Here is a 27,462-nt window from a genome sequence, read left to right on the forward strand (position 1 = left end):
TCATTCAGCACATAATATAAGTTCAATGCTAATGACACTTTTTTTTTAAATCGTTGACTATATCTACTTTTTGGAAATGTCGATGTCATAGTAATGAAGTTGGTGCACAAAAAATAGAGAATACTATTTGTCCCACCAGGTTTCATATAATGAAATCATAGAAGCCATCGTTAGGGCCTCTACTACACACTACACCTTCACCAATAGACTGTTATGATCAGAGCGAGAAAACCGAAGACTAGTTATTATAACTTGCCTTGGGGTACTTGTCAAAGTATTTGCTTCTCTTTCAACGTGGTACGTTGAGAGCGGGAGGACCGAAGACCAGTTTATTTTAACTTGCCTTGGGGTACTTGTCAAAATATCTTCTTCTCTTTCATCATAACACTCTATAGAGTAAGAATTAGCTCTTTCATTATTCGTTCATCAAGCGAGTCGCCACCGGTCAGCGGTTGGTTTTTTTTTCATGCTGGCACACCTGCATTCGTACATTGTACCACCTGAAAACCAGCGCTTCCACCTACGTAATAAACACATACTAGACGAGCGAACCTTAATCTATCTCTAAACAACACAGCCAGTACAAGGGGCCAACCCGATAACAGGAAACTGTCACAATTCACAAGAGTTAGATGTTGACGAACAATCTGATACAATACGAATCATCCGCTATTTGTGACGCAATAGCGTAAGTTTCCGTAAGTCTCTAAAAAAAGAACTATCAGGCGGACATGATTCCTTATGTCCCTCGCACACAATATGAGAGATATACGATTTGACAGACAAATTGTCAAATCAATGTTGCGAATGTTGAAATGTATGAAATATAGAGTGTTATGATGAAAAAGAAGAAGATATTTTGACAAGTACCTCAAGGGAAGTTAAAATAAACTGGTCTTCTGTCCTCTCGCTCTCAACGTACCACGCTGAAAGAGAAGCAAATACATTGACAAGTACCCCAAGGCAAGTTATTATAACTAGTCTTCGGTTTTCTCGTTCTGATCATAACAGTCTATTCATGCCGTAAGTGTGCCCAAAATTTGAATTTTAAGTGAACGATTCGATGATAAAGTGAACCGAAAAGCACATTTCAACGCTTCATTGTATGAAACTGACGCTACGTTAGAAAGACCTCCGGACTTACCATTTTGAATTTCAACCGCACTTACGGCGTCAATTGGCTACACTGAGTGTACGATTGTGTTTGATTGTGGCACGGACATTAGTCACTAAAAATAAAATTGGTTTTTGTGTAATAATAGACTTGCGTCATTCCCGGTGACTAACGTGCGGGTGTGATTGATGTGATTACAGTGGTCACATCAGTAACACTGTTCACTTCTATTTTGTGAGTACGTGGAGTACGTTCGTCTCAAGAAGCTTAACGGTAATTTCGTAGATGTCGCTGCATAGCTATTTTTTTCTGACACGTCAAACACGTCACTTGAAATTTCTTCCACAAATCACTTTTCGGTCAATTCTACTCATATCAAGCACGTAAGTTTTTGTTCAACGTGTCATCTGTTTGAATAGAAAAGTCTGAAACATAAATTAGAAACGCAGACATTCGCTGTTAATTGGGTCTAGTTTAAACTGTTTAAATCTAAACTTGCATATTTCGTAGGATAAAATGCATAAATCTTTAAGTATACTTTGCCTGTTCGGTTTAATTGTTGCGTCTGGCTATGCTGCTGAAGATGAAACCAGTGCCGCGAGACTCCTAGTCAACAAACAAATTCTGAATAAATACTTGGTCGAAGGAAATGATGTACTCGTTAAATACACGCTATACAATGTGGGAAGTGGAGCCGCTGTGAATGTCCAATTAGGTGAGTGAAATCGGCACCCCTCAACCCTCACTAAGACGATCTTGCGGGCATCAGTTCAAATTAACTTTTATGTTTCAGTCGACAACAGTTTCCATCCAAATGGTTTCGATTTGGTCGGCGGTCAATACAGCGCTTCAATAGATCGAATTGCCCCACAAACCAATGTCACCCATGTCGTTGTTGTTCGACCAAAGGCCTCAGGCTATTTCAATTTTACCGCTGCCGAAGTTAGCTACAAAGCAGTTGAAGACTCCGAAATTGTAAGTTTTGCACATAAAATCGTTGAGGAGACACTCCAGTTTACCGTTATTCATTTGACAGCTGCAACTTGCTTTCTCATCGGCTCCTGGTGAAGGTGGAATTGTTGGCCAAGCAGATTTCAATCGTCTTTTCTCGTCCCATTTATTCGACTGGATCGCATTTGCTATCATGTCCATTCCACCACTAGTTATCCCATTCTGCTTGTGGCACACATCGAAAACAAAGTACGAGAAGCTCACAAAGTCCAAGAAAGGGCATTAAGAACGGTGGAAGTTCGCGCTGTTAAATATGATAGTCGTTAGTGATGAGGAAAAGTGGTCAGAGTAAATTGTATGTGCATCGAACGTCGGTAAATCGTAATTTAATTTGCAGAATTTATTTCATTTTCCACTTCAAAATTTTTTTTTCCGCGCCAGACTAAATAATTTTTGTAATTTATTTAACGTTTTTTGTGAAAACGTGTGAACGAAAACAATTTTGTAATAAACCGCGCAAGGACATTTTGTTTTTGTAATTTGGATTTTACTTTTGGCTCAATTTCAAATGGGGAACCAACACCAACACGGATGGACTGCAAACATGAGAAGCACATTTTACTCGATTCCTTGGAAGTTTGTTATTGACTTATGATAAGCTTGTTGCCCGAAGTGTAGGAATAGTCACAGTATTCAAAATTGCACGCCCAGATTTTTCACGGGAAATGCAAACGTCTCCTTAGGAGAAAGACGGAAATACTACTTTATTGTCTGCAGCCGGCAAATACGTCTGCCGGCTGCAGTCAAGGAAGTAGAAGAACATCTCCCTAAAATTACTATTTTGATGAGTATCGAAGTTTGTAGCTCGAGTCGAACGTGGGAGATACCATCAAAAGATTGGATTTTCTTTTGCTATTAAGTCGAAGTCTGCATTTATTTCGGGGACAGGCATGAAATCTACATAGTTTGCAAAACAAATTATGTAAATCTATTCTTGCATGACGTTGACTTATCGTTGTTTTCTCCGATATGTTTAACATAAAAGGCACTTATTACCTTGATCCCTTTCAGGAATATTGTACCTAGATAGACTAGATTACATATCCTGCGACTATTCTCAACTGATTACATTATCGTAAAAAATCACCTGTAATCAATAACGACGACAAGCGTAAGTGCCGAGCTGTGATGGCTATTATATAGTTTTTTATTTGAATGAATTACATTTACAATTTGTAGAACGCTAACACATTATGCAACTAAGTAATAAATTTAGTAAATGATAAGTGTGAACGTTGCACTTGTCAGAAGAACGCAACGTACTCTATACAATATATAGTACGATGCGTTGAACGCCAAAAAAACCCTACTTCTCTGTTTCATCAAACCCAGACAATTTTGTTGTTTTGTAGTGAAAAGATACTTACACAACTTTACATGTGAAGGGACGTAATCATAACAGAAAACCCTCACTTTGGTCCCCGATGCGTGTAATAGTACATTACGTTGTGCTTCCACATTTTTTTTAAGGAGCGGGAGCAACAGAATTTATCTGAGGTTTATTATACGTGGAATGAAACAGGGAAAGTCCAGTTACAACACCCTATAGTCAGTTCCGCTGATAAACGCTGTTGCAAGCCAGCAGGACTGTCCAATATTCACCATATTTTTAGTCATAGGTCCAGAACGGGTGACGGCCCATACCGATCATTATACTCTTTATGAAGGTCTGGCACAGGCCAACGTTCCTACAACATTTCAACTTTTATAAACATGTCTATCATTGACATGCTACAACTTTTCACGTGTTCACTTCGAAAATGGGAAACCAAACGAAAAAGTAAAAGATTCCTATTTCTTGGAATTGGAAGACGATTCAAACGAGCTATAGCTTGCCTGGATCGCCGAACCATTGTTTTCAAATTGGTTCAAGTTTTGGCGATATCACTCTTAATAACCATTTCCCTATTGAACACTGAAATAGTTATTTACGTATCTGTGTTGCTTTTACCTAATTTCGCTTCTTGTAGACCGAGCGGAGCGTACAAGTAGGTATGTATACAACTTTATTGCTTGCCCCAAGCGAAAATTGATTCTTACATATCAATTTGGCCCCTGCGAAAATGGTCGATTACATGAGGGATATTTGTATGACACTATCGTCAAGGAATCTCTATTTTCGCGGGGTGCACAGTCATTCACGTAAAACGAGTTTTCGCGGGGTGCAGCCAGATGAAGGAGGATGCATCATCTGAAATATTTAATGCCTTCCAACAGAAAAAAAGAAAATAATTATTGATGTTTTGTGTTTTTGAACACAAATTTTCCAGTGGCGTGAGTTGAATGTCGCAAAAGCATTTGAATTATTTCGAAAAGAAAATCACAAAACTGAAAGTGTCAGCCATTTTTTGCTCCAGCAATAAATTCAATGTTTGTAATGAACACATGGCAAACACTTTTAGTTGCGTATTTTTCACTTATATTCGAGAACACTAAACACTTTGCTTATGTTAGACATTATTCACTTCACTTCACTGCAAAATTTTTATTCTAAATAACGAAAACAACAAAATTAATGCATTATCCTGAAACGGAAAAACAATTCAGTGACAAGCCGACTGTTGTGACCGTTGTGACGTGTATTGAGATTACTGCTGTAACAATACCAACATAACATTAGTGTTGTTTTCGGGATTTTTTTCTTCGTAGACGTGTGAGCCAATTTCGGAGGGTTCGGCGGTATACTAGATTCGTTGTTACTGCGTTAAGGAATTGATATGTAAGAATCAATTTTCGCTTGGACAAGCAATAAAATAGAATACAGTGCAAGCTGCTGCCATGATTCATTACTTGGGGAAACAATTTTGAAACTCGCAACTCACGCGTGTGTGTTTAAGCGCCTCGGTTTGAAAACTGTTATTTTGACGCGGGTAGTTACATACCTCGCCTTCGGCTCGGATATGCAAACTCTACCCTTGTCAAAATAACAGTTTTCAAACCTTGGCGCTTAAACACACACTTGTGAGTTGCTCGTATCTCAAAATTGTTCCTCCATGTAATGAATCATTTTCGCAGCATGCACTGTAACCTACTATTACATACAGATGAACGAAAATCTGGTAGATCTACTTGTAAATTACAGTGGCTGTAAGAGTAGCATTGTATTTATACAAGACGCATCAATTTAATGCGTACCATTGACAAAATGAAATGATTTTATAAGATTTATCTGCTAATTTGCATATATATTCGTTATAATTATTTACAGCGTAAGGTAACGATCAAACATAACATTTTTCAAGACCTCTTTTTCTATTCGAACACAAATTGATAGAGAAGTTTATCGTAGAATCGAATAGAACAGTCGTCTTGTTGATATCTTAAGCAACGTTGTGTATTACCTTACTGAATAATATGAGATTTATAATTAATGTCTCATTACTGAAATACGTGACTCTAAAGTTTGCTTGTTTCATTTTTCATTTTACATGTTTAAATGCAGATATTGGAGGCAAGTAAGTCTTATTCTTTTTGTAATAATTAATTTGAGCAATATTGGATGCTTCCATAAGGGCTATTGAGGCAAAATTATCGAATTCTGGAAATACATTAAAGAACTCTTCCAACAAACAGTAGTGCTGCCAAATAAATTTTTGTTTTCTTAAATATGTCTTTAAATTCGACAAACGAGACAAATCAAAACTGTGAAATTTGAAGCTTTTAGTTAAATACTCAAGTTAATTTGTGTGTTGTGAGGTAGAACCTTAAGATGAAGACATACGATCAATTTTACATTGCTCAAATCGACAAATAGGCTTCAATAAAAAACCACAGCCAATACTCTCTCTAGCAAAAAAACTCTCAGCTCTTTGTGTCAAATTCACACCTTATTTCTTTGTATTCTACAAACACTATTCTTCATTCCACTATTCCAAAGGCTACTTGATTCTTTATAAAAGTAGTTTGGTTGCTAGAGATTGTATTGCCACAACATAATCGTCGATCCCAGAAACGCAAAATTGCTCGTGTGTTTTCACCAAGGAGGCCGCCCATATATTTATTTATTTCACCCCTAGACATCTACAGAAATCGAAATCGATCAATTATTTTTGTTTCTAGCAGACTTAATAGTACATTACATAAGAGACGTATACGTATACGAACGCTTGTGCGAGTATTAGTACGAGTCTTTTATATACAGCCTTATATCAGTGCGGTATTTTATCTACCTAGGTGAAATAATAGCAGTGAAAAAGTGCTATTATTTCGCCGTCTGTAGATAAAATAGCGTATTCACCTCTGTCCAAATGTTTATTTAGACACTTGTGGTTATAACATTCGCCTTCGGCTCATGCAATAACTCTCCAATGTCTAAATAAACATGTGGACAGAGGTGAATAATCTACTATTATCGCAGTAGGCGCTAGTATTAGTACGAGTCTCTTATATACAGCCTTATGTCAGTGAGGTATTTTATCGCAGTAGGCAAACATCTCAAACACGGTGTGCCTGAACCGAATTTAAACAAAAATTTTTGCACCTCTGATTTTTCTTTTAATTTGTCTTTTTTGGGTCATAACAAACAACTTTTGTTCGAGTGGTAGGTTGGCGCAGCGGGCGCTTTTCGAAAAAATTGCGAAAACGTCATCTGAAGTCCATTATTTGGCCGTTTTCAGCACTTTTAATAAGTGTTGTGGGCTAAATGACTTATTATATAAATTTTGGTAAGTCATCTGATCATTGAAAGTGATCAAGAATACTGTCAACTAGTTACAAGAACTTAATATGCCGCTAAATGTGACAATTATGATGGGATTCTTCGATATATGTGAGCAGCGCTCCAAAATTTCGGAGTAGCTGTACGTAACAGCATTGTAGGACCAATCAGAGTTCAATATGACTACAGTTTCCTAATGTTACTATCTTTCCTATGTCTTCGAGGTATATCAAAGCGATTCTCTATTTAAATTTTATATTTTTCGTTACGAAAGTGTCGGTTTTGGTGGTTTCGGTTTCACGGAGGTCCCTTTACTTAGCTACATTTTTTCTATAGTGTTACAATATTGGACAAAAAGACGACTAAATAACATCACAAAATGTTTTAATATATTCGGTATGGCTAGAAGCATGTATGGCAAAAAAATGTGAAAAAAATGCAAAATCTAGTGATGTAATTTTGCGTTAGCACTCTAGGGTAAATTTGTTTACTCTTATGTACGTCGTGTATATAGGGGACAATACACACACACCGTATGCGATAAAATATATTCCTGATAACAAAGATCCTTAATTAATCTTAATTTTATCTTATGAAAAAAGCACTCCGTTTTCTCTCCCTTTACACTTTAAACAATAGAAAAGAGACGTGGTTTAGATAAACGGAGGCAAAACTGAGTGGTTTCTTTGTAAATGGAAATCAATCCTTAATCCAAATTTCAGTCAACTGCGTACGTTAGAAAATGGATTTTGGAATGTTCGTGTCCCTTTCCGTATGGTTGGAGTGGAAATCGGAACACACATGTCTATCATACGATTACAGAACGGACGTTTTTTAATTATTGACACTGTTGCAATGAATGATGAATTGAAACACGAATTTAACCAGCTCACTTCTAACGGAAGCAATATTGAGGCGGTCGTTGCTGTACATCCATTTCACACATTGGCTTACTCTGCCTTCCATAAACTATATCCGAATGTTAAATACTACGGAACGCCCAGACATTTGAGAAAAATATCTGAAATACATTGGGCAGGTCAACTAGATGCCGATGAAAACAAAGAATTGCTATCGAAATGGGCTCCTGAAGTCGAACTTCGCATTCCAGACGGTGATTCTAGTTTTTTTTTTAAAGTTTAAGTTTACTTCAGTAACGAACAACTCATGTCTTATGGTTTTAGGAGCTGAATATTATAATCCTCGGCCAGAAGCTATAAATCACTTTGTTAGCGTGTTCGTTTATCATAGTAAATCCAAAACACTTCACGTCGATGATACCTTAATCTACATCGAAACCTCTATTTGGCCAATTAATTTATTATTGCAGCCAGGATCGCTAATATTCCATCCATCACTGATAATCGGACTGAAACCCGATGCCGAAGCTCCGCTACAATTCCACAAGTGGATGAATCAGATATTAAAAGACTGGAACATAGAAAACTTGTGTACTGCTCATGTCGGTGTTAAGGTTGGAGGAGCACAATCTGCGATTCAAAAGTTAGTTAATGATTCTGAGGTATTGTTCCAGGGCATCAGTGAACTTCATAGTAGAAGTAGATTGTTTTCTTTTCTTGTTGATAAGTTTTCCGAACCATTTGGTCAGATTGTAGAGTATTTGTCGGCGATAATAAGTTGAATAAAACGCAGATGATAATGAGAAGATTTTGTTTTGAAGTGAGTAACAACCAATATCAAATTGCATAATTAACCTTGAGGTCACCTAGGCATGTATTAATTTGTATACGATGTTATCGCATCATTTACTTCATTTAATAGATGAAAAGGCCGACTACAAAAGGCTACCTCAGTTATATCCATCCGATTTTATTCTTAAACCTTAGTGCTACAGATTTCAATATAACTTCTTATAAGAAAGTAGGGCCACCCATTTGGGGCACCAAGGGAACTTTGATAAATTTTTGTTCTTGTTATTTTGGGCGCTAGTCTTTTATTGGGGTGCATGGACACTTGCCCAAAGTGTCCATATGGAACAGGTGGCACTGTAAAAAAGCGTCAGACACCCACATTTTCTGGTAATTTTAATGCCAATCATTGTATCAAACATCCGAAACACACACTACGTTCAATTTAAATGCAAATTAGATGCAATAAGTAAAATCGAGATGTTATAATGTTATATGCGTACGAATACAGAGGGGTAATTAGTGGGAATAGTAGTACATGTCATGAGTAATGGTGGAGTAATCATCTGGTGAGTGGTAATATAGAAAAGTTCACAATTGGCTTACAATCAAAGTAAAGATATGGACATGTTTTGGTCAGATTGTTTACCCCTGCAATCACTGTTTAAAGTCAATTCAATTAACCAAACACGAACAAAAAATCATTCAAAGCAACATCAGATAAGACGACTAACATTTAGTCATTTAGTCATATGTTTCACCGTTTTTCAAGCGAAATAAATAGTTCATTCATTCACAGATCTTAGAATGAAGTCTTTATTTTTGTTATTGTGCTTAATTTGCGCCACTAAAAGGTCACAATGTGATCCTGACCCTGAGTAAGTAGTCCAATCAGTGCCGTGTCTTAATGGACACCATGTTAACCCTTTTTCGGAAAACATCAATCACTTTCTTATTCCTAACAGTATTGGATCATTCTTTTCGTCACTGTTTGGAGCTCCCCAGGATACACCAATTCGTTCATTCGGAAATGGGTTCTGGAACGTTCGAGTTCCTTTTCAAATCAAACTTTTAGAAATTGGCACACATATGTCACTCATTCAACTAAGTAATGGAAATTTTCTGGTCATTGATACGGTAGCACTTAATGATCAACTTGAAAGAGAGTTGAACGAGCTAACTAACAATGGAACGAAAATCGAAGCTGTCTTAGCCGTGCATCCATTCCACACGTTAGCCTATTCTGCGTTTCACAGACTGTATCCGAATGTACCATACTATGGCACTCCGAGACATTTACGAAAACTGACTGAAATAAAATGGGCTGGTCAACTGGATGATAAGGAAAATAAGGAGCTACTCTCAAAATGGGCACCGGATGTTGAACTTCGAATTCCTGCTGGTTACATTGAGTAACTACCAAGTCTGTCTTGTATTGACTGACATATCATAACTTTCCAGGTGCCGAATATTTTGATCCCCAGCCAGAAGACACCAATCACTTTGTAAGCATTTTCGTTTATCATCGAAACTCCAAAACATTGCACGTTGACGACACCCTAATATACGCCGAAGATCCCAGTTGGCCGGTCAGATTGGTTTTCGGTGTTCAGGCAGGCTCTTTGAAATTTCATCCATCTATGGCAGATGGGGGATTATATCGAACCGTCGAGGCACCACTTCAATTTAGAGATTGGATGAAGAAATTGCTAGACGATTGGGACTTTGAAAATTTGTGCACTGCTCACATTGGCGTCAAAAAAGGTGGTGCTCATGATGCCGTTCGAGAACTGGTGAATGAATCAGAAAAACTGTTTGAAGAACTAAGCGAACGGAATAGGAACAATTAACAGCAAAACCTATGAGGTGTGAGTTTGAATAAAAAATGTAAAAGTTCGTTGCTCTCGAATATAATTAGTGTTAGTTAATAACTTTGTCTTTAAATTCATTTATTCACGCAAACGTTGGATCGATGAATATTCAAATAAAATTGAAGGAAATTAAAAAGCGAAAAGTAAAAATAGATACCACGCCAAGGTAAAAATCGTTAGAAAGCTTACAAAATCCGTTTACATTGAGGTCTACATTGTCACAAATTTTAAGATTTAAACTGATGTCCTGAGCTTTTTTTAGGTAAAGTTCAGTTTCTTGTTAAATACTTTCGATGAATTCTATTAAAATTACCCAATTATCGACACTTGACTCGGTTTACTAAGGCCCTTTAAAAGCGTTTCAATAGAAATAGGAACTTTTCCTCTCAAACTTTCATTACAATCGTTTTGTTCTGTTAAAATCTTCCATAAAATTGATGCATTCTTGCATTGCGCTCACGAACGAAAGTTTTGAACATGAGAAACCCTAACAAAAAGTTTATATTTTCCTATCGAATACATATCCTTTAGCTATCTGGTTTATTAAAACTATAAAACTGTCCTCGTCAACCTTACAAAGATGTGTGAAATTGTAATGGAAGAACATTCCACAGTATTATTTTCAACCTTCGCGGTCGTTAATCACATGACCTAGAACTTTAATTATTTGTTCCATAGCGATTGATCCTTGAAACGAATCGATGGAAAAAAAGACGACTACTTGCTATAAATTGATATCGTATAAACAGTGAAGGCAAAACATGTCCAGAATGTAGGGTTCATTGCGCAGGTACTGTTTATAAATTTAAACGTAGATGTTTTTCTTCAAAAGGGATACACTTTAGTCAGGCTGCAAAATTGGCACACTGTTTCGTTGTCATTCCTTAGATTCGGTTCGTGAAAAGGGACGCTTTTGAATGATTTGCTTTCGCAAATAAAAGTTAAAATTTAACTGAAAGCTTTGATGAATACATTAAGTTATAGAATTCATAATTTGTAACGTTCATCAAACACAGCACAACTGGACTGTTCTATGTGACGTCATTATTATCCTTCAATTGAGAAGGGTATATAACAAAGGAGAAATACAAAATACTTGAAAGTATCAAAGGAAAATAAAACTTTACATTACCACCCACGGTCTTCGGCAACCAAATGAAACATTTTCCTTTTCGTTAGTCGTTGTGCTGTACAAGCAGCATCATAAATATTACTTTTCCAATTATTACCAACACAATCTATCATCATAATTTGTGGAATTTATTACATCGCATTCAAGTGATATCAATGAAACAAACAACAACTGTGAATATCGAGTTGTTGCAACAAAGGGGCACAGAGCGCATTATACCCTTTCATTGAATGTTTCCATTGAATGAAAAATTTCATTGCTCCTGTATTTTCGCTGCCATTCAGTGAAAGGTTAATGCAAACGTGCATCGAAGTTCTAGTTCAATTTCATTTTTGTTTTTTGTTGTATTAAAATTTTCCTTCGAAGAACGGAAAAAAAGGTTTCTGCAACATTCGGTATGACAATAAGTGCGAGATTATTTGGAGGAACAGAAAATGTTTTTCTGTGATCCAACAAAAGACATTAGTCTAACAATTTTGCTTGTAAATACAATGAAGAACACACGAAAGTTATTCTGACACCTGTGTTATCTATATGTACATCTCTAGAATAGTGTGGTGTAATTCATAAATAAAGAATTTTTCCAATAAATTTTCATTGTCAAAGCTATTGACAATTCATTTGGCATTAAAAATTGATTTTATGGATAAAAGAATGTGGTTTGAGTTGCACGGTGTTTAAATAAACATTTTTCTCCTTTGTGTATCAAAATTTAATGGTACGGACAGATAACAGTCTCTGAGAGTGCACTATGTCCTCAGCCAAGGTGTTTATATTTTTAATACTTTTAAATTGCGTAAGTGCAGGCGACACGATCATTTTTATTAGGATTCAATAGCGTTTCGAATTGAAATTTTTGGAAAATTTTGTTTTCATATTCACAGGTGAACGGAAATAAATATTGTGCATTCGAGCAAGATGGTGAAGCAAAGTATTACGTATGCCAGATGCGTAATGAGTATTGCTGTCGATTGGGATGCTGTGTTAATTTAGCATTCCAGTTCTACCAAATGTGGTACTACTGGTGAGTCGTTAAATAATAATGATGACTTGAAAGGTTTGCATGATATTGAAAGGCATTCCTCAGAAACATTACAATCTTATGATTCATTTAAATAGCTAAGGTCATGTTCTAAGCTTTGTTTTAAATGATTTCACATTAAAATCAGAGTTCAATAGAGTAACAGTACGTTTAGTTGTACTAAGTTAAATGATGCAATACATTTCAGGCTTCTTTTAATATTCATGTTCATGCTATGTTCTGGAGGTGGCTGGTGGTATCGCTTTTGTCGACAACCATCAAACGTATCATCCTATACAATGGCAACTGCGGCTGCACAACATGTCCCTGAGCGACAATATCAGCGACGAACCACCCATGAACAAAATCATCGTAGACAACGCTTAGTTCAAGCCATGCAACATTCTCGTGTTTTGATGAACGACCCTTCCATGAACGTTGTTTGGAAAAGTAAGTGTTTACTTACCATTATTATTGTCGATTGTGGTATAGACACCTTCTGGATATATTTTCCTTCTCAACAGATATGACAAATTCACCGCCGCCCAATTATTATTCGTCGTCAAACACCTATTATCACGCCAACAATTCACAGGCCGCTCCCAATTATCATCCATCCGTCCAACAATTGCAATGTCCGTATTATCAGCTTTATGGCCCGCCACCCAGTTATGATTCAGTGGTGCAAATCAGTAACAGTTCGGTGCAGCCCACTTGCGTGTTAGTTACCAGCACAATTCCGTGTAGTTTTATAACGCCGACAACTGCAAATGCTGCATTGAATGATGCTTCAAACAATACTCCATCGAGTTCTGCTGCTGACGGAACAGCCAGTTCAGCAAACGCAATTTCCCAACCAAACGATTTCGAACAACCGTCCACTTCCAGTAACATTCCCAATAATGCTCCCAGCATCGAACGAAGATACGAAACGCGAAGAAAGTCCGGTACTGGGTCGGTTTGATTGAAGTAAAGTTGACTGTAATTATAAGTCGTTCTTAATCTATCTAAATATTTACCTTCTCCATATCAAAAGGAATAGTGGGAAATTACGAGGCGGGTACTAATCGAGAAATTCGATATCCTCGCCACACGTTGTCCTACATGTTTTTTTTAATATCTCGACGAATTCTTTAAGTATGATGAAGGATTTTTTTCTGTGATCGAATAGTGAAGATTGGAGGTGCGCAACAAAACAAAATCAACTTTCAACCAACGCAAACATATTTGAACAAACAAAATTTAGCGGTGAAAACGAAAAGTTTTACGATCAGACCAATGCAGCGTAATTTCTTTGCAAAAAAGCTTTAACATTTTACAGACGACTCTTTTGATATAATTGGTTGCAAATATCAAGGTTTTCGATGAGGAGGTTACGCCGATTACCGCAAAAATCCACTGAACTTTGCTGTAATATTCATACAAAATTTTAGCGCAATTTCAGTTCAATCAATGTACTTCAAGCATGAGTGGTACTCTAAATAGGCTACTGAAACTTGACGGTGTGTAACACATTTGTAAAATACTGTAAAAACATTTTCATGTAAAATAGAGTAGTTTCTGCAGCTGACAACTATGCTCAAATTTGCTTGAAGTGCGATACGGCCCAGTGAGTGAAATAATGACGATCACCTTAGCGTCATCGTATCCATCCGTGAATGATCAAATTGGTTGAAAAAATGCACTCGTTCCGAAGACTCCATGACCACTTTTGTCACGGCAGTGTAAAAGTAAACCTGGCAAGAGCGGTTCATTATTGAAACGTCAAATGAGGGACCTAATACACTGTATGAAAATGAACTCAAATGAAAACTGACATAAGTTGAAAAATTTAATTCGCAAAAAACATAGGGCTACGAGATTATTCAGGTCACTAGTCAAACAAGCGCTCCCGCCTGGGTTACTTTTACTCTGCCGTGCTTTTGTTTACTGTGAGCATTCATTTAAAAAAACTCTACCTCATTACTTTCCGGTTAATTTTTTTTTAATTCCAAGAACTATTAAGACAGTTCTAAGAACTCGCGCACATACACACGCCTTAAAAAAATATTTTTCATAGCCTCTTTGTTTTGTCTAAAGCTTCCCAGATGGCTAATGGCTCATTATAAAAATCAAAATTTATCATTGCTGACAAGAATATCATTTGATGTTTAATTGCACTGAAAATTCGATGAGTATTGCTGACTTTCCGTAGAAACGGCGAGTAAGGAAAATGAGTATTGGTTCAGAAAGTCCCCGAATTTTCAGTGCAATATGTTCCTATCGTGCCTAGGCAAAATGGCAAGAATGTCTTTCTAACGAAAATGATGTTTCAACTAGGGCCTATTTTTAAGAAAATATTTTCTTGAAATTTTTGGAATTTTCTTAAAAATCTCTTTGAAGAAATTCGAGAATTTTCAAGAAATTTTGAGAAAATCAAAAAGAACGTTTTCTCAAAAAATGACTCTGACTCCGATATCGATATCTACAAAAAGAATTCATCTTTCGAATTTGACTACCATTTACGCGTTTTACCTGGCGTTACTTGCTATCAAAGCTCTTAAAAATTGACCTAAAATTAAAAAGCAAATAATAAAAACGATGGACATAGTCTAGGGAGCTGGGCAGGGCTTACTTTAGAGAATTTTAATTCTGAAAATTCTGAAAAAATTCCTAAAAAGTTCTGAAAAATTCCGAAAAATTATTTCAGAATTTTTCGGAACTTTTTCGGAATTTTTTCAGAATTTTCGGAATTTTCGGAATTAAAATTCTCTATAGTAAGCCCTGGAGCTGGGAGCATACATGATCGAAACATGGGATGGGTCATCTACTCAACTAGACAGAAAATAATTATTTGACGTGGATTGATCTGGATGAGACAAGTAATGTAATCGCACAAGTCATCCGAGTTTTGGATAAACCCTTTAAAATCAAAAGTGTTGAAGATAATTTTCCTCATCTTTCAGGGGTGCAAAAATAGCTAGTCTTGCATCTAAACCATGATAATAGTTTAAAACATGAGTCAACTTAAAATGTTTTGTTAGAAGAGCAATCTTCATTGGAAAGAGTTTTTTTTCATTAAGCGTTTTCATCTTTTCATCTTTACCGTTTTCATGCAACAATTGTAGTTCTATTAAATGTTTTACTGGTTTCGCATTATTTCCAGCATAAATCTTCAATTCCATTTTTAATGCCGTTTCACTTTTTCACCTGCCCGTTTATCGAATTTTTAAATGAATGTACAAAATATTTTAAAAAACAAAATTGCAAACAATCAGCAAAGTCAAGAGCTATATTATATGTAAATGTTAATGGTGTGCTAGTTGTTAAGGTCTTCCCATTACATTTTGTATTGAACACACAAAATTGCAATAAAGCTAATGAGGATAAAAATGAGAAATTCAAATAAAAGTTAAAAACTCTTCGTTTTTGTTAACATCTTTCGTTTGATATTGTTTGCCTATCAAAGAGGCAGGCCAATTGTCTTTAACAGTACTGCCTGATCGAAAATATCAGTAGATAAAATAGAAGTACTCACGGCTATAAGTGTCTTTTACTGTTGTGCCCACGTAAAGAATCCCGTTTTCATATCTAAGCTGTACTTCTTGGCTTTTATCATTTGCCATTTTAAACAGCATATGAAATGAGAGAAACCAGAGAAACGGAGATGAACAGCTTCGATACAAAAGTGGAATCTTTTACGTGGGCAGTGCAGTAGTTCGAGTTCGAAGGTGTCTCGTTTTGAAACTAAAAGGATTAAACTTTCACTGGGACTTGATGTTTATAATAGATTTCTTTCTGCGTTGCAGAAAGCCTGCATCAGAACATATATCCGGCAAATAGTAAAATTTGAGTGTTTGTGCTTGGAGCTGGAGTGCTATGTTGAGCTACAACAACGACAACCAGTACAAAATGTGTAATTAAAACTAAAATCGGGATGGAACTTTGTAGCCACTTAAGTTGTCCGAACAATTGATTTGCCTTGATAATTCGACACCATTCACGACCAGATTCATGATGACATAGCAGCTTATTGTAAAACTCAGACTGTTTTTTGTATAAAAAATTTATTGTACTACGCTATATTCACAGGACATTCGTTTTGCGAATATGATAACGAAAATCCCCGATTACCAATATCCATTTGCTCGTTACCATCTGTGACGGCATATACAACAAACGGAGAAGCGTTACCTATTTTCAAAGAACCTATATGTCAATAATAAGTTCACTCAAAAATTATTCCTACTACTACTACTTACTCGTCGTACTAGCCAGTCCCAGGCCACAAAAGCGATCACTCGTCAGAGCCGCATTGTTTTGCCATGGACTCGGTATGACAATGTAATCAGTGCTACAGGATTGATCTTGTAGTGCTGATGTTCCTAATAGCGCTGCAATGAAATTTAGTATCGTTTCATCATCAAATTGTCATTTAAATGAATAACTATTGAGACGACTGACTCACCTGGATCCACAGCACCAACATCTCCAGTAACTGTAAACGAATATGTATCGGAAGATAGTGTACTGTATGTGATTGAGCATTGGTCAGCAGCTGTAGCTATACAAATCCTATTTGCATAAAACAATTTATTTAAAGAAAATTATTTATCCGATTGCAATGCAATGCAATGCAATTTAATCAATTTATAGTGGCGACTCATAGTGATTCTTATCTCAAAATTAATTTCTAGTTTCACCATGAACTACCTATATGCAAGCCATCGATTTTAATCGTGTAAAAAACAGCAATTTATTGAAAGTGTTGAATGTCGGTATCACTGGCTTTTTCTACTAACTTATAACTCTGATTATGCAAAATGTGGTGAACATTAAAGGTCGTGACCTGGGGTCAATCAATTCACTCAATTATCTTAGTAACAACAAAAAAAATTCATAGAACTTTTCTTACCCATAATTAAGATTAGCGATCTGTCTCGTTCCATCAACACCGACCGAATTGAGTGCTGAATTAGCTCCTGAACCATAATTGAAGCTTCGAATTACTCCGCTTGATGCCGAGTAATATTGGAGGCATCCAGACGGCGCTGAAACAACCATCGTATCAAAAAAACCGATCTATTCGGAAAGGCTATCCTTTATGCTTACCCAATTTAGCAGAATTGCAGTCAATTTGGTTGATCATCATATGCCACTTTCTGCCAAAAGTATACGATGACGAAGCAGCAATATTTATCGTTATTGGTTGACTGCCGTCAAAAGTAGCGTACACATGCTGTCCACTGTTCATCCCACAAAGTGTTGGAACGTAGGACGATCCGCCCGTTATTGATATAGCATCTCTGTTACAAACACCATCTCCATTTGGAGGAGCTAACGATAGATCAAGGAAATCTAATCGAATTTGGCAAATATCAGCACTGGCGGGTGAAACAACAATCGAGCATCTACAAAATTAAAAATTAGTTCCATCCAATGATTACAGAATTTGTGGGAAACTATTACGTAGAACCGCCTCCCCAAGAACCAGGATAATTAGGATTTACGAAATACGTGTTGTTGTAATTGGCCGTTCCTCCACAAGTTTGCTGATCTGAATTTTTTTTTTTTTAATAATTTCTTAGAGAACAGAGACAAAAGTAGCTTCCGACATTGACTTACAAACACAACAAACAGCCTGACCCGTAAGTGTTGTACAAGATCCTGTCGCAATTCCGCCAGCATCAGAACATTCACCAGTCAGTACACATGTACCAGTTAAATCATTGATGCCTGTGCAGGCCGTATTCGGGAATCGTCCGATGGTGTAGAAAGGGAAGAAGTCAACTGCAACAAGTAAAATTAATGAATTGCACAGATACACAGAATGTGCGTCTTTCACGTTCTACCACTTCTTGCTTTTCTAATTAAATCTCAATGATTTCCCCTTTTATCTTTTTCAAATTTGTTTTAATGATTTGATTCAAGAGGGCATGACACATCATAATATTGTTTGACAACATCTATCAGCTGATTCTGTGAATAACGACAATGCTTGCACTTTTTTGTTTGGAAACATCAAATCGTAACATTGAGTCTTTGTGGTTTAAATTAATGTTAAGATTGCAATAATGAGTGCAGTTGAATTATTACAAAAGGCTGTGAGACTAGATACAAGCGGCCGTATGTTGGAGGCGTTAAAATTGTATCAGTCAGGTATCGACGAGCTGTTAAAGATTTGCAAAAGTGAGTTTGTTTTCCCTTGAATTGATTTAATATCTTATTGCTGATTTTGTTCATTAATTTTTAGTTGAAGAAGATGCAGCTAAGAAATTACGCTATCAGGATAAACTCAAAGAATACATGACACGAGCTGAACAAATCAAGGAGTTGTACAAATCTCAAATTTCAAAGGGTCAAATCGTGGACAAACGACATATCATTGAAAATTCAACGGGAAATAGTTACGAATCCGTTTTCGGAAAATATCTAAAAGACGATGTCACAGAAATTTCACTCGACGAACCGTACATTCGAGAGCATTATCAAGTGAGTTAGAATTGGTCTGTGTTGACCTGGTTTAGTTTCCATTAAGAATTTGCTCTCTTTCCAGTTGGTCAATTTAGTTAAGTTCTGTGAACTCGTCGTCCTGAAATGTCGAAATCTTAGATATATTCACGTTACAACTTCCAAGGACGCTAGAGATAATTCGGACCAAACGAAGGCCTTCGCATCATTAGTTAAAAGTTTAAAGAGTCGAGCCATTACCATGAACATCGAATTTTCGGACCACATTCATGATCGTCAAATCATGTGAGTATATAGAGTGTTAAGAGAGAATGTGAAAAAGAGTATTCACCCATCGAGCTCAGTTAAATTAACTGATTTGTTCCTAATTAACTGGACTTTTACATACTAATTTTGAAGAATCATCCATCGAGACCAATTACTGGTAACTGGTCATTTTTTTCTCTTTTGTTTGATAAAGACACCGTTAAGTTGACAGTTTTCGACTGACATTTCACTCAAAGTAAATTCTATAGACTATTACGATGAAATAGAAGGAAATATAATTTAGACCAGTTATTTTAACTTACCTTACGGGATATGTCAAAAATTCAGATGAAAATAAGCAATGACAAATACAGTGTTTAAGTAGAGCGATTTTTGACCACTTTGTTTAAACTGGTCTCGGTGTCACACGTCAAAATGATAGAAATCACATACAAATTTAAACTGGGCTCAACTCTCAATTTCTTTTTTCATTGATGAATATTTGACAGCTGACCCAGAGACCAATTAAATTTAACTGGTTTTCGCTCTCCTTACACACTGTATAACCCAATGCAAGTTATAATTAACTGGTCTTCGGAAATTTCGTTCTATGTCAGAAATTCAATGAAAATAATCAATGACAAATACACCAAGGCAAGTTATAATTAACTGGTCTTTGGAACTCTCGATCTGATCTTGATGGTATATAACTGCTTCCGTTTGCATTCTTTAACTGGAGTTTTCGGCAAACACTGCCACCTCGCACACAACAAAAGTTTAGATTTTTAACGAATCGTTCAACTTTTATTACAAGAGCTCGTTCAGAAACGATTTTTTCTTCACTGAGTTTCGTTCAGTTAACGATGAAAGGTGTAACTGTGAGGTTAGATTTCTCACGATGTATTTTGGTCGTGAAATGTTACCCAAATGTCATGAAACTTCGGTGAAGTGAATGTACAATGGATATGTTGTGGTCTGCGGATATAAATCATTTCGATTTCTGTGGACCATTTGATGAATCGATATGCCAGCGTCGACAGTTCAAGAACAGAGAGTTTCCGATGTCAAATCGATCTGACACCGACCTAACAAAACATTTTCTGACTTTTGATTGCGTCGAATGAATTCTGAATAATGGATGAGTGATGTTCGTCATGGTCAAATAAATTTCTAAGAAACAAAATAGTTCTGTTGTCAGTTGTTTGTGGCACCTCCTTCCTCTTCATTTCGTATATAAGTTCCTTTGCCCTCCACTTTCGGTCTAGTAAGTTTGTCCGTTAAGGTAAGTTAAGGACGCAAGTGAGTATCACTGTGAAGTTGAGGTCCTCCACATTCATAATAAATAATAATTTAATCAAATAATTGCATAACTGAGTTGGAGGTCACAGCCCTAGTCAAAGTTCACCTATGTTCCATCGATTCTGAGAAATTTTTGCCGATTACCACCAGCCAGGTATGGAAGATCAAAAAAATGTTAGACTTATTTTGGGGCCTAGGCACCAAGGCCTAACTAGGCATATATAAAGAAGTCCCGGAAAAAAATAGCGCCGATTTCGGTCAGTCGAAATTCAAAAGAATCCCTCTGTGGGAATGTAAACATAAACAGAAAATTAACTCGTAACATTCACTAACGTATCTGAACGGCAAACGTCAGACAACTGTTAGTGTTAAACATTAAACGAATCGTCAAATTTTCACTGAGTGAAGAAAAAATCGTTCCTGAACGAGCTCCAAAAATTGAGCTTTGTGCTGCAGTTGTGAATGTATACTCCTACTCCACAGACGATAATTTTTACTTTCAATTTTCAAGAGTAAAGTGTGACCATTTTCTTCTTGAAATTTATTCCGTACCCAGACAACGATTCACATGAAATATTAATGTAGCTTTACGAACATAAAAAGCGCAAAATGTTGATGATGTTGAATTATATTCTGCATCAACTCCCCAGTTACCAAGTTTATTTTTCTAATTTTGTATGCCATCATAAACAACATTTTCAAGATGATGCAACTAAAAGTTGAATAATTAAAGCGAAACCGTACGAACTTTAAAGAGAATGTCTCTCTGCTTATTGCTTATGAAAAAAAGGTTACCCAAAATCTGTTATGAAAATGGTCTTACTCACTGAACTTATTTGTTCAATGGAGCTATAAATGGATCGGTAAACTTAGCATAACGACGGCTGTACAACGTACACAATTGTAACAAAAATTTTGAATTTATTTCAGTAGTCGGAGAGATGATTGAGACACGTGTCAGAATTCGGTCAAGTAATTTGCACTTTCACTGTACAAACTCTGAAAATAGAGCAGAGCAATCACACAAATAGTTGATAATTATGCGAAAAGTAATTATGTACACAAAATTCTGACTTCAAAAATTAGATTTTCAGTCTCAATTACCTATTGATGTGGAAACGTAAACTTACGCTACAGAGTAAAGTACCGAAAGACACAAGATTTATTCAATTTTCATACAAAGCCTCTCGTCTTGAAATCTGTCTTTTTCGATCTACCTGTACCGTATTTTGTAATAAGTAGGTTCCACTCTTGAAAAACCAGTTTTCAATTTTGCCATCGTTTTCCTCTAGCTTTATTATCCGCATAAATTTCCACATATAACCTTTACTCACGAAGCTTTCTGATCTTGTCTACAGTATAAAAGGCTTTAGAACAAGGAATATGTACGTCGAACTGCTGACTATAAACAGATGAATTTAAGGCACAAATTAAGGCAGCAATCAGGCACAAGTCCGTAAGGTTCTAGAATCTAGATAGGGTCATGTATTTTCATAAAATTACCTAACCCTAACCTGAATTTTCAGGTCAGGATCAATTTGACCGTGGTCGACCTGTTCGGAGCGAGCTTCCGAGCAACAATTTTTAAGAATCATGAAACTTACCGACATATTTCTGGCGAAGACATTCTTTAAAATGATTTTTCACCATGAAGCCATGATGGCTCATTTTTGGTCAAATGGAGAAAAACGTAGATCTGGTTGTGGTCTACATTTTTCTCCATTTGACAAAAAATGAGCCATCACGGCTTCATGGTGAAAAATCATTTTAAAGATTGTCTTCGCCAGAAATATGTCAGTAAGTTTCATGATTCTTAAAAATTGTAGCTCGAAAGCTCGCTCCGAACAGGTCGACCACGGTCAAATTGATCCTGACCTGAAAATTCCGGTTAGTGTAAGGTAATTTTATAAAAATACATGACTTGATCCTGATCATCATTTATGTAACCTGATCAGGTTTCAGGTCAGGTTTGACCTAATTACAAAATTCGTGTTTCAGGTCAATTCAGGTCAAATTTATTATATCAGGTTCAGGTCAAACTACGTTTAGGTTTTTTTCAAATAATTCCAGGCTGTTCCGATCTTTATTAAAATAACCAATAAGCCAAATCCGGACAATCCAAATTGAGGAAGAGCCAAAGATCGAACACGAACACAAACCCACATATATGAAAGACGTTCGGGCGAATCTAGTCCGGTACTAAGTCAGTCTGCGATCTCTTCTCTTCAGGATTTTCTCTAATTAATTCAATTTGTAAATTCGGATTTATTGCGGCTGCTTGCTAATAATTAAAGGTCAGATTATGTCAGGCTCTTCAAAGTCTGATCTGAAAAATACCTGAACCTGTTTTAACCTGATATCAATTTAAATCTGATCTAAATTGCTGTTAGTTAACCTAAAAAAAAACTTTCATACAAATTTTTCAGGTGACTCTGAACCAGGTTTTAGATTATCTGACAATTTCGAATTAAATAAGGATTAGGCCAGGTTTTTTGTAATTGACTGACCCGACAGTCCACGTCAAATTATTTTCCATACTTTTCTAATTAGAAATTGATTATCGTATTGGGCATTCTAAGTAAATGTATCATTTCCATCAACTCTATCCACATTATTGCGGTGAAAGCAGTCGTGCAGATATTTGTTGACAATCACTCAGCGTTAATTAATTTTCTTTTATTTCAAAATTTTCCAGTTTAATTTTCCTTGTTAACGTTTTATAGAATTTGTATGGAACAACCAAATGCCAGTTTTACTCCGATACTATACTCAGTAACTAGACTTATGACAACAATTTCTTTTTTTCAGACTAAACAACGGATACGTCATCAAAATTGGCCGCGGATTAAATTATTTCAAACCGACTGCATCTCGTTTCGAGTTGGGATGCTTTGACTATGAAATGCGTGAATGTAAAGAGACTAATGTTGATGTGTTTTTTTGTCCCGAGAATAAAAATTGAAAATCAACCGACTTTTTTAAAATCGAATTTGGGCAATGTTTCGTCTGACAAAATTTGTAGTTTTTTTTAAAAACTTACATCTTCCTTTCCTGTGATTTGTGTCATTTACTGCAACTAAGTTATCCTCTGGCTTTGAAGTAGTAGATGTTAGGACGTCCGGAGGCGACTGCGATTTCGATAAATCAATGACCGACTGTTTACTCGCGCCGACACAAACAGTCAACAATATTGTTTCAATAAAAAGTTTTCGTGAAAAATGCATTTTATTACGAAAATCACTTCGAGTACTTTGTGACAAACTATCAAACACTGTAATCTAAAGGTGTTTGGTTACTGATTACTGATCTATCCGAATACCAACTAATCAGTGCACTGGTAGCACAGCAACATAAAAACATTAACTGAACGATGTGTACCAAGTGGAAGAGTGCGTCGGACGTGTCCCACTTAAACAAATTCTTTCAATTTACAGGTATGTCAATAAGAACCACGCAAAGTGCTAATTGACTTGTCACAAGTTTAATCAGACTGAATCGTACTAACAAAAGTTTTTTTTTTCTCAACTGGAATAAATGGTCTGACTTTGCATGGTACGGCTGGATATAGTGATTGAAATTTTTTGTGTTTTGTGGCCGAAATTACTAGTTCTCGATAAACTTTGAAGAATAGAGAGAAGAGAAGATAAAAACGTGACAAGTAACGAATCGAAGCATGATGTGTTTCGTGAAAATGCATTACAAGAATAGGTAAGTATAACGATATCGAAGAATTTGTCAAAATGATCCAATGGTTTATCGCCTCATCCGTCATTTAGAATTTTTTTACCGTTAACTTTCTTTCAAATTAGTTGAATGTGTCTTGTTTTCTGATTGGTAGATATATCACCTAATTCACATAATTGAAAGTTGTGTTCGATCGATAAGCTTTTAATTGATTTCAGAGGTAAGTGAATTAGAGAGTATATAAAATAGGACGAAAGTAGTGCGTTCTATGTAGAAATGATCTAAAGTTTTGTGCTAAAATTAATCATTCAACACACACCTTTTATACCAACCTGATCAAGAGGTATAATAGGCTGCACGAGTGTAAAAATCATTCCATTTTTTGTCACGTTTTACGGTTGCTAGGAATCTCGCGCCGCGTCATTCACAATTATTCACATTTTGACACATTTTGTATAAGGAAGATGTCACTTTGTGAATTATTGTGAATGACGCGGCGCGAGATTCCTTAACACCACGTTTTACTGCCTTTAAAATGTTTCAAAATAAGTCTTCCAACTCCAACTCGTTTTTTGCTTAGAAAACTCTTTCGGAAAAATGTAATTTGGGCAGGATAGTAAAGTATTAGATATGACTGCTCTTATAAGCGATTCAGCAGTGATCATGACTTATGAGAGTGTTGCTGTACTGTAGTGTAAGATTATGCACCTCTGACCAAAATTTGTATTTTTACGATTGGGAAGTTATGTACCCAGCCGAAGGCATAATTTTGAACAGAGAACCGATAAACGAAATAAACTAGGCAGATAAGTAATAGTGAAATAATCATTGTCAGAGAAATATTGACATAATGTCTTAAACGACATGAAGATGCTGGGTGTCGGGGAATCTCGCACACGCGATCATAGTATGCGTCCTTTTACGACATGTAACGAAAAGTCATGACTGTGCGAGATTCACCACTTAGAGGTGAATCTCGCACACCATGAATTTGTGTGGTGTGCGAGATTACCCTACCCCAGATGCTGGTAGATTGACTAGGTGGTAAAATGCGGCAATACGTTAAAAAGATCATTTTATAAGTATTAAGATCAATTTACTACAAGGATTACGTACTCAGGCTTAACTTCTGCATACAAGTAATCGACTAAACTTAACTCAAGAAAAGATATTACTTTTCGTGGATTTTGCTTGTTTCCATCGTTTTATTCGTTCTAAATTCATTCCATTACATAACATTATCATCAGCATCTATCTTTTCGTTTCCTCTTTTCACACAAACGAGTGAGTGCCTCCCTTTACGTTTCTCCTGTGGAAAGCACAGAAAATATGTGGAACGAGAAAGACTTTCGTAAAAATCTAAGAAGGATGTTATTGAAGTTTAGTCCATTATTCATCTGTTATAGACACTGTAACTAACGACAACAAAATGAATAATTTATAACGTCGTTCCCATTTAACGTCGTCTGATCAAGCAAAATACATGTGAAAACAAATGAAGTACAAGATTTTATTTCAATATTTTGAAAATACTTAAATCATATCAGCTACAGATATCCCGAAGATTTTATTTATCTCCTGTAATGTCATAATATTCACAATTTGAGTGCCACTTTTAGAATCGAAATGGGCTAGATTTAAACACGTCACTCACAGAACGTACGTTTATTAACTGAACATTTCGATAAATGGTCATTTGCGCACGGCTAACTTCGATAATTTCTCATTTATTCACTGAAAATTGACAAATTCTTGACAGTATACTAGATGTGTGTTTTATTTGCGGGGAATATGAATGAGTGACGGTGACATGGCGTGTTTATCTTTCAGTTTGATTTTTTAATTTTTTTTTTTTTTTTTTGGTGATTATGCCATTACAGGAGATAAAACCTTGTTCCTAACACGGTAGTAAATGGGGGTTTTGCGCACACGATGTGTTGCCGAACTCGCTTCGCTCGTATCTCACATCTAGTGCGCAAAACAATCCTTATTATGAAAATAGCTATTTACCGTCTGTAAAAGGTTCAAATTTAAGTACTAAATGACTTTTTAACTATATTGCCTTTTATCTCTCAAATCTCTTGTTCTCATTAAAATTACTGTTCAAATTGTATTATGTGTAAGTTTCATTATTTCAGATGCCATAATAATAGAAAATTATTATGGAGGCGTTGGTTGGTAACATAAAGACTAAAAGAGTGAATCGTGCCATTATCGTCTGGCTAAACACAGAACCTAAGTTTTAAAAACTATATTACAAATTCAGCACACACAATAGCGAATAAATGATATCTGGACACAAAATTTTAGTTATTAAAACGCTCTGTTAATTCATGCCATTTACCCTTAAAAATGGGCAACTTGTGCATTTCATATGTGCCCTTCATTTGAAAAATGTAACCGCTACACAGTTCAGAAATTACATTGTTGTACATTTATTTGCCCAGATTGTATTCCTTTCATGTCGATGTGGCCACCGGCCACAGCTTATAAAATAATTAGAGATATATTTTCTCTGTACGTGAGTATGTGAACTGACCAAAGAACACACATATGTTATAAAAGTACACACATAAACCGCATAGCATAAGGTTGGCTATTGTTGTACGCGGAAACGGATTTCCTTTGAGAAAAATGATAACTTATATGTATATGGTGAAGATATTTTGTAATAGTGATATATTTGAACATTATATGGTGACAGGATTTAGGCGAGAATAATGCAATATAGTCAGTATAAATGCGGAATTCTCACAAATCTAAATTATTGGCTTCTGCGAGTAGACTTTATATAAACGTTTTCCGTTTTTGACACTTCACATTTACATTTATAATTTACGTTGTACAAATCGGAAACATGATCAATGGACAGAAATTTGCCCGTCGGTTGTGCTTTTATTTCCAAGAAATATTTCGAAGTAAAATTTTCAAATATTTGTTAAGCGTTTATCACAGAATACTGTTAGAAAGCAGGTCATTGTGCACCTGTTTCCATGACTTCCACGGTCAATTTGTAAGTTCTGTGATATTTGCATAAATGAACCCCAAATCGAAATGGTAAGGATTATAGATGTAGTGTGCCACTGCTCTTAATCTTAAGGGCTCATTCACAAAGTACGCACGCCCATTTGGGTGAAGAGTCTGAATAAAGTATGCGCTTCATACATTTTCATGAAATTGTCCATACAGTGAGAGAAAGGTGAAATTCGACATGCTCTCTGTTTTAAGAGTTGCTGTGTTTTGTAAATAATTCCACAATCCACACAAAATTCGTTTAACAAATGAAAATCTAGATTTTAATTTGTTTAACGAAATTTATGTGGAATCA

At 36.0% G+C, this 27,462-nt stretch overlaps 6 protein-coding genes across 9 annotated transcripts; 5 read left to right on the plus strand and 1 right to left on the minus strand.

The window, feature by feature from the left end:
- Nucleotides 1–1,343: 1,343 nt before the first annotated feature.
- LOC119077861 (translocon-associated protein subunit beta) lies at nt 1,344–2,394 on the plus strand. 2 transcript variants are annotated; one of them, XM_037185205.1, is made up of 4 exons: nt 1,344–1,497; nt 1,625–1,829; nt 1,908–2,089; nt 2,151–2,394. In XM_037185205.1, the coding sequence occupies exons 2-4, from the start codon at nt 1,631–1,633 to the stop codon at nt 2,349–2,351; spliced, it is 582 nt and encodes a 193-aa protein (XP_037041100.1). In that variant the 5' UTR covers nt 1,344–1,497; nt 1,625–1,630; the 3' UTR covers nt 2,352–2,394. The 2 variants fall into 2 exon arrangements, with proteins under 2 accessions (XP_037041100.1, XP_037041090.1); XM_037185195.1 differs by having other exon boundaries at nt 1,461–1,829.
- A 3,000-nt stretch (nt 2,395–5,394) lies between these two features.
- LOC119077195 lies at nt 5,395–8,580 on the plus strand. 2 transcript variants are annotated; one of them, XM_037184386.1, is made up of 3 exons: nt 5,395–5,580; nt 7,505–7,896; nt 7,967–8,580. In XM_037184386.1, exons 1-3 carry the CDS (start codon nt 5,480–5,482, stop codon nt 8,422–8,424), a joined length of 951 nt encoding a protein of 316 aa, XP_037040281.1. In that variant the 5' UTR covers nt 5,395–5,479; the 3' UTR covers nt 8,425–8,580. The 2 variants fall into 2 exon arrangements, with proteins under 2 accessions (XP_037040281.1, XP_037040274.1); XM_037184379.1 differs by having other exon boundaries at nt 5,395–5,576; nt 7,498–7,896; nt 7,967–8,579.
- A 564-nt stretch (nt 8,581–9,144) lies between these two features.
- On the plus strand, nt 9,145–10,362 carry LOC119077304. Its single transcript, XM_037184473.1, has 3 exons — nt 9,145–9,309; nt 9,397–9,833; nt 9,893–10,362. Exons 1-3 carry the CDS (start codon nt 9,239–9,241, stop codon nt 10,279–10,281), a joined length of 897 nt encoding a protein of 298 aa, XP_037040368.1. The 5' UTR covers nt 9,145–9,238; the 3' UTR covers nt 10,282–10,362.
- Nucleotides 10,363–11,303: 941 nt separating this feature from the next.
- On the plus strand, nt 11,304–13,647 carry LOC119077443 (vesicular, overexpressed in cancer, prosurvival protein 1-like). 2 transcript variants are annotated; one of them, XM_037184660.1, is made up of 4 exons: nt 11,304–12,200; nt 12,319–12,458; nt 12,664–12,905; nt 12,980–13,647. In XM_037184660.1, the coding sequence occupies exons 1-4, from the start codon at nt 12,186–12,188 to the stop codon at nt 13,417–13,419; spliced, it is 837 nt and encodes a 278-aa protein (XP_037040555.1). In that variant the 5' UTR covers nt 11,304–12,185; the 3' UTR covers nt 13,420–13,647. The 2 variants fall into 2 exon arrangements, with proteins under 2 accessions (XP_037040555.1, XP_037040554.1); XM_037184659.1 differs by having other exon boundaries at nt 11,305–12,230.
- Nucleotides 13,648–16,488: 2,841 nt separating this feature from the next.
- LOC119076941 lies at nt 16,489–23,988 on the minus strand. Its single transcript, XM_037183989.1, has 8 exons — nt 23,491–23,988; nt 18,060–18,224; nt 17,904–17,991; nt 17,547–17,845; nt 17,350–17,485; nt 16,903–17,009; nt 16,697–16,828; nt 16,489–16,628 (listed from the first exon to the last, which is right to left on the minus strand). Exons 1-8 carry the CDS (start codon nt 23,672–23,674, stop codon nt 16,510–16,512), a joined length of 1,230 nt encoding a protein of 409 aa, XP_037039884.1. The 5' UTR covers nt 23,675–23,988; the 3' UTR covers nt 16,489–16,509.
- On the plus strand, nt 18,402–23,428 carry LOC119077698 (MIT domain-containing protein 1-like). The gene is made up of 4 exons (XM_037184975.1): nt 18,402–18,623; nt 18,688–18,926; nt 18,991–19,190; nt 23,259–23,428. Exons 1-4 carry the CDS (start codon nt 18,509–18,511, stop codon nt 23,410–23,412), a joined length of 708 nt encoding a protein of 235 aa, XP_037040870.1. The 5' UTR covers nt 18,402–18,508; the 3' UTR covers nt 23,413–23,428.
- Nucleotides 23,989–27,462: the final 3,474 nt, after the last annotated feature.

This window comes from Bradysia coprophila, chromosome III (genome assembly GCF_014529535.1).
Source record: "Bradysia coprophila strain Holo2 chromosome III, BU_Bcop_v1, whole genome shotgun sequence".
Taxonomy (NCBI): domain Eukaryota; kingdom Metazoa; phylum Arthropoda; class Insecta; order Diptera; family Sciaridae; genus Bradysia; species Bradysia coprophila.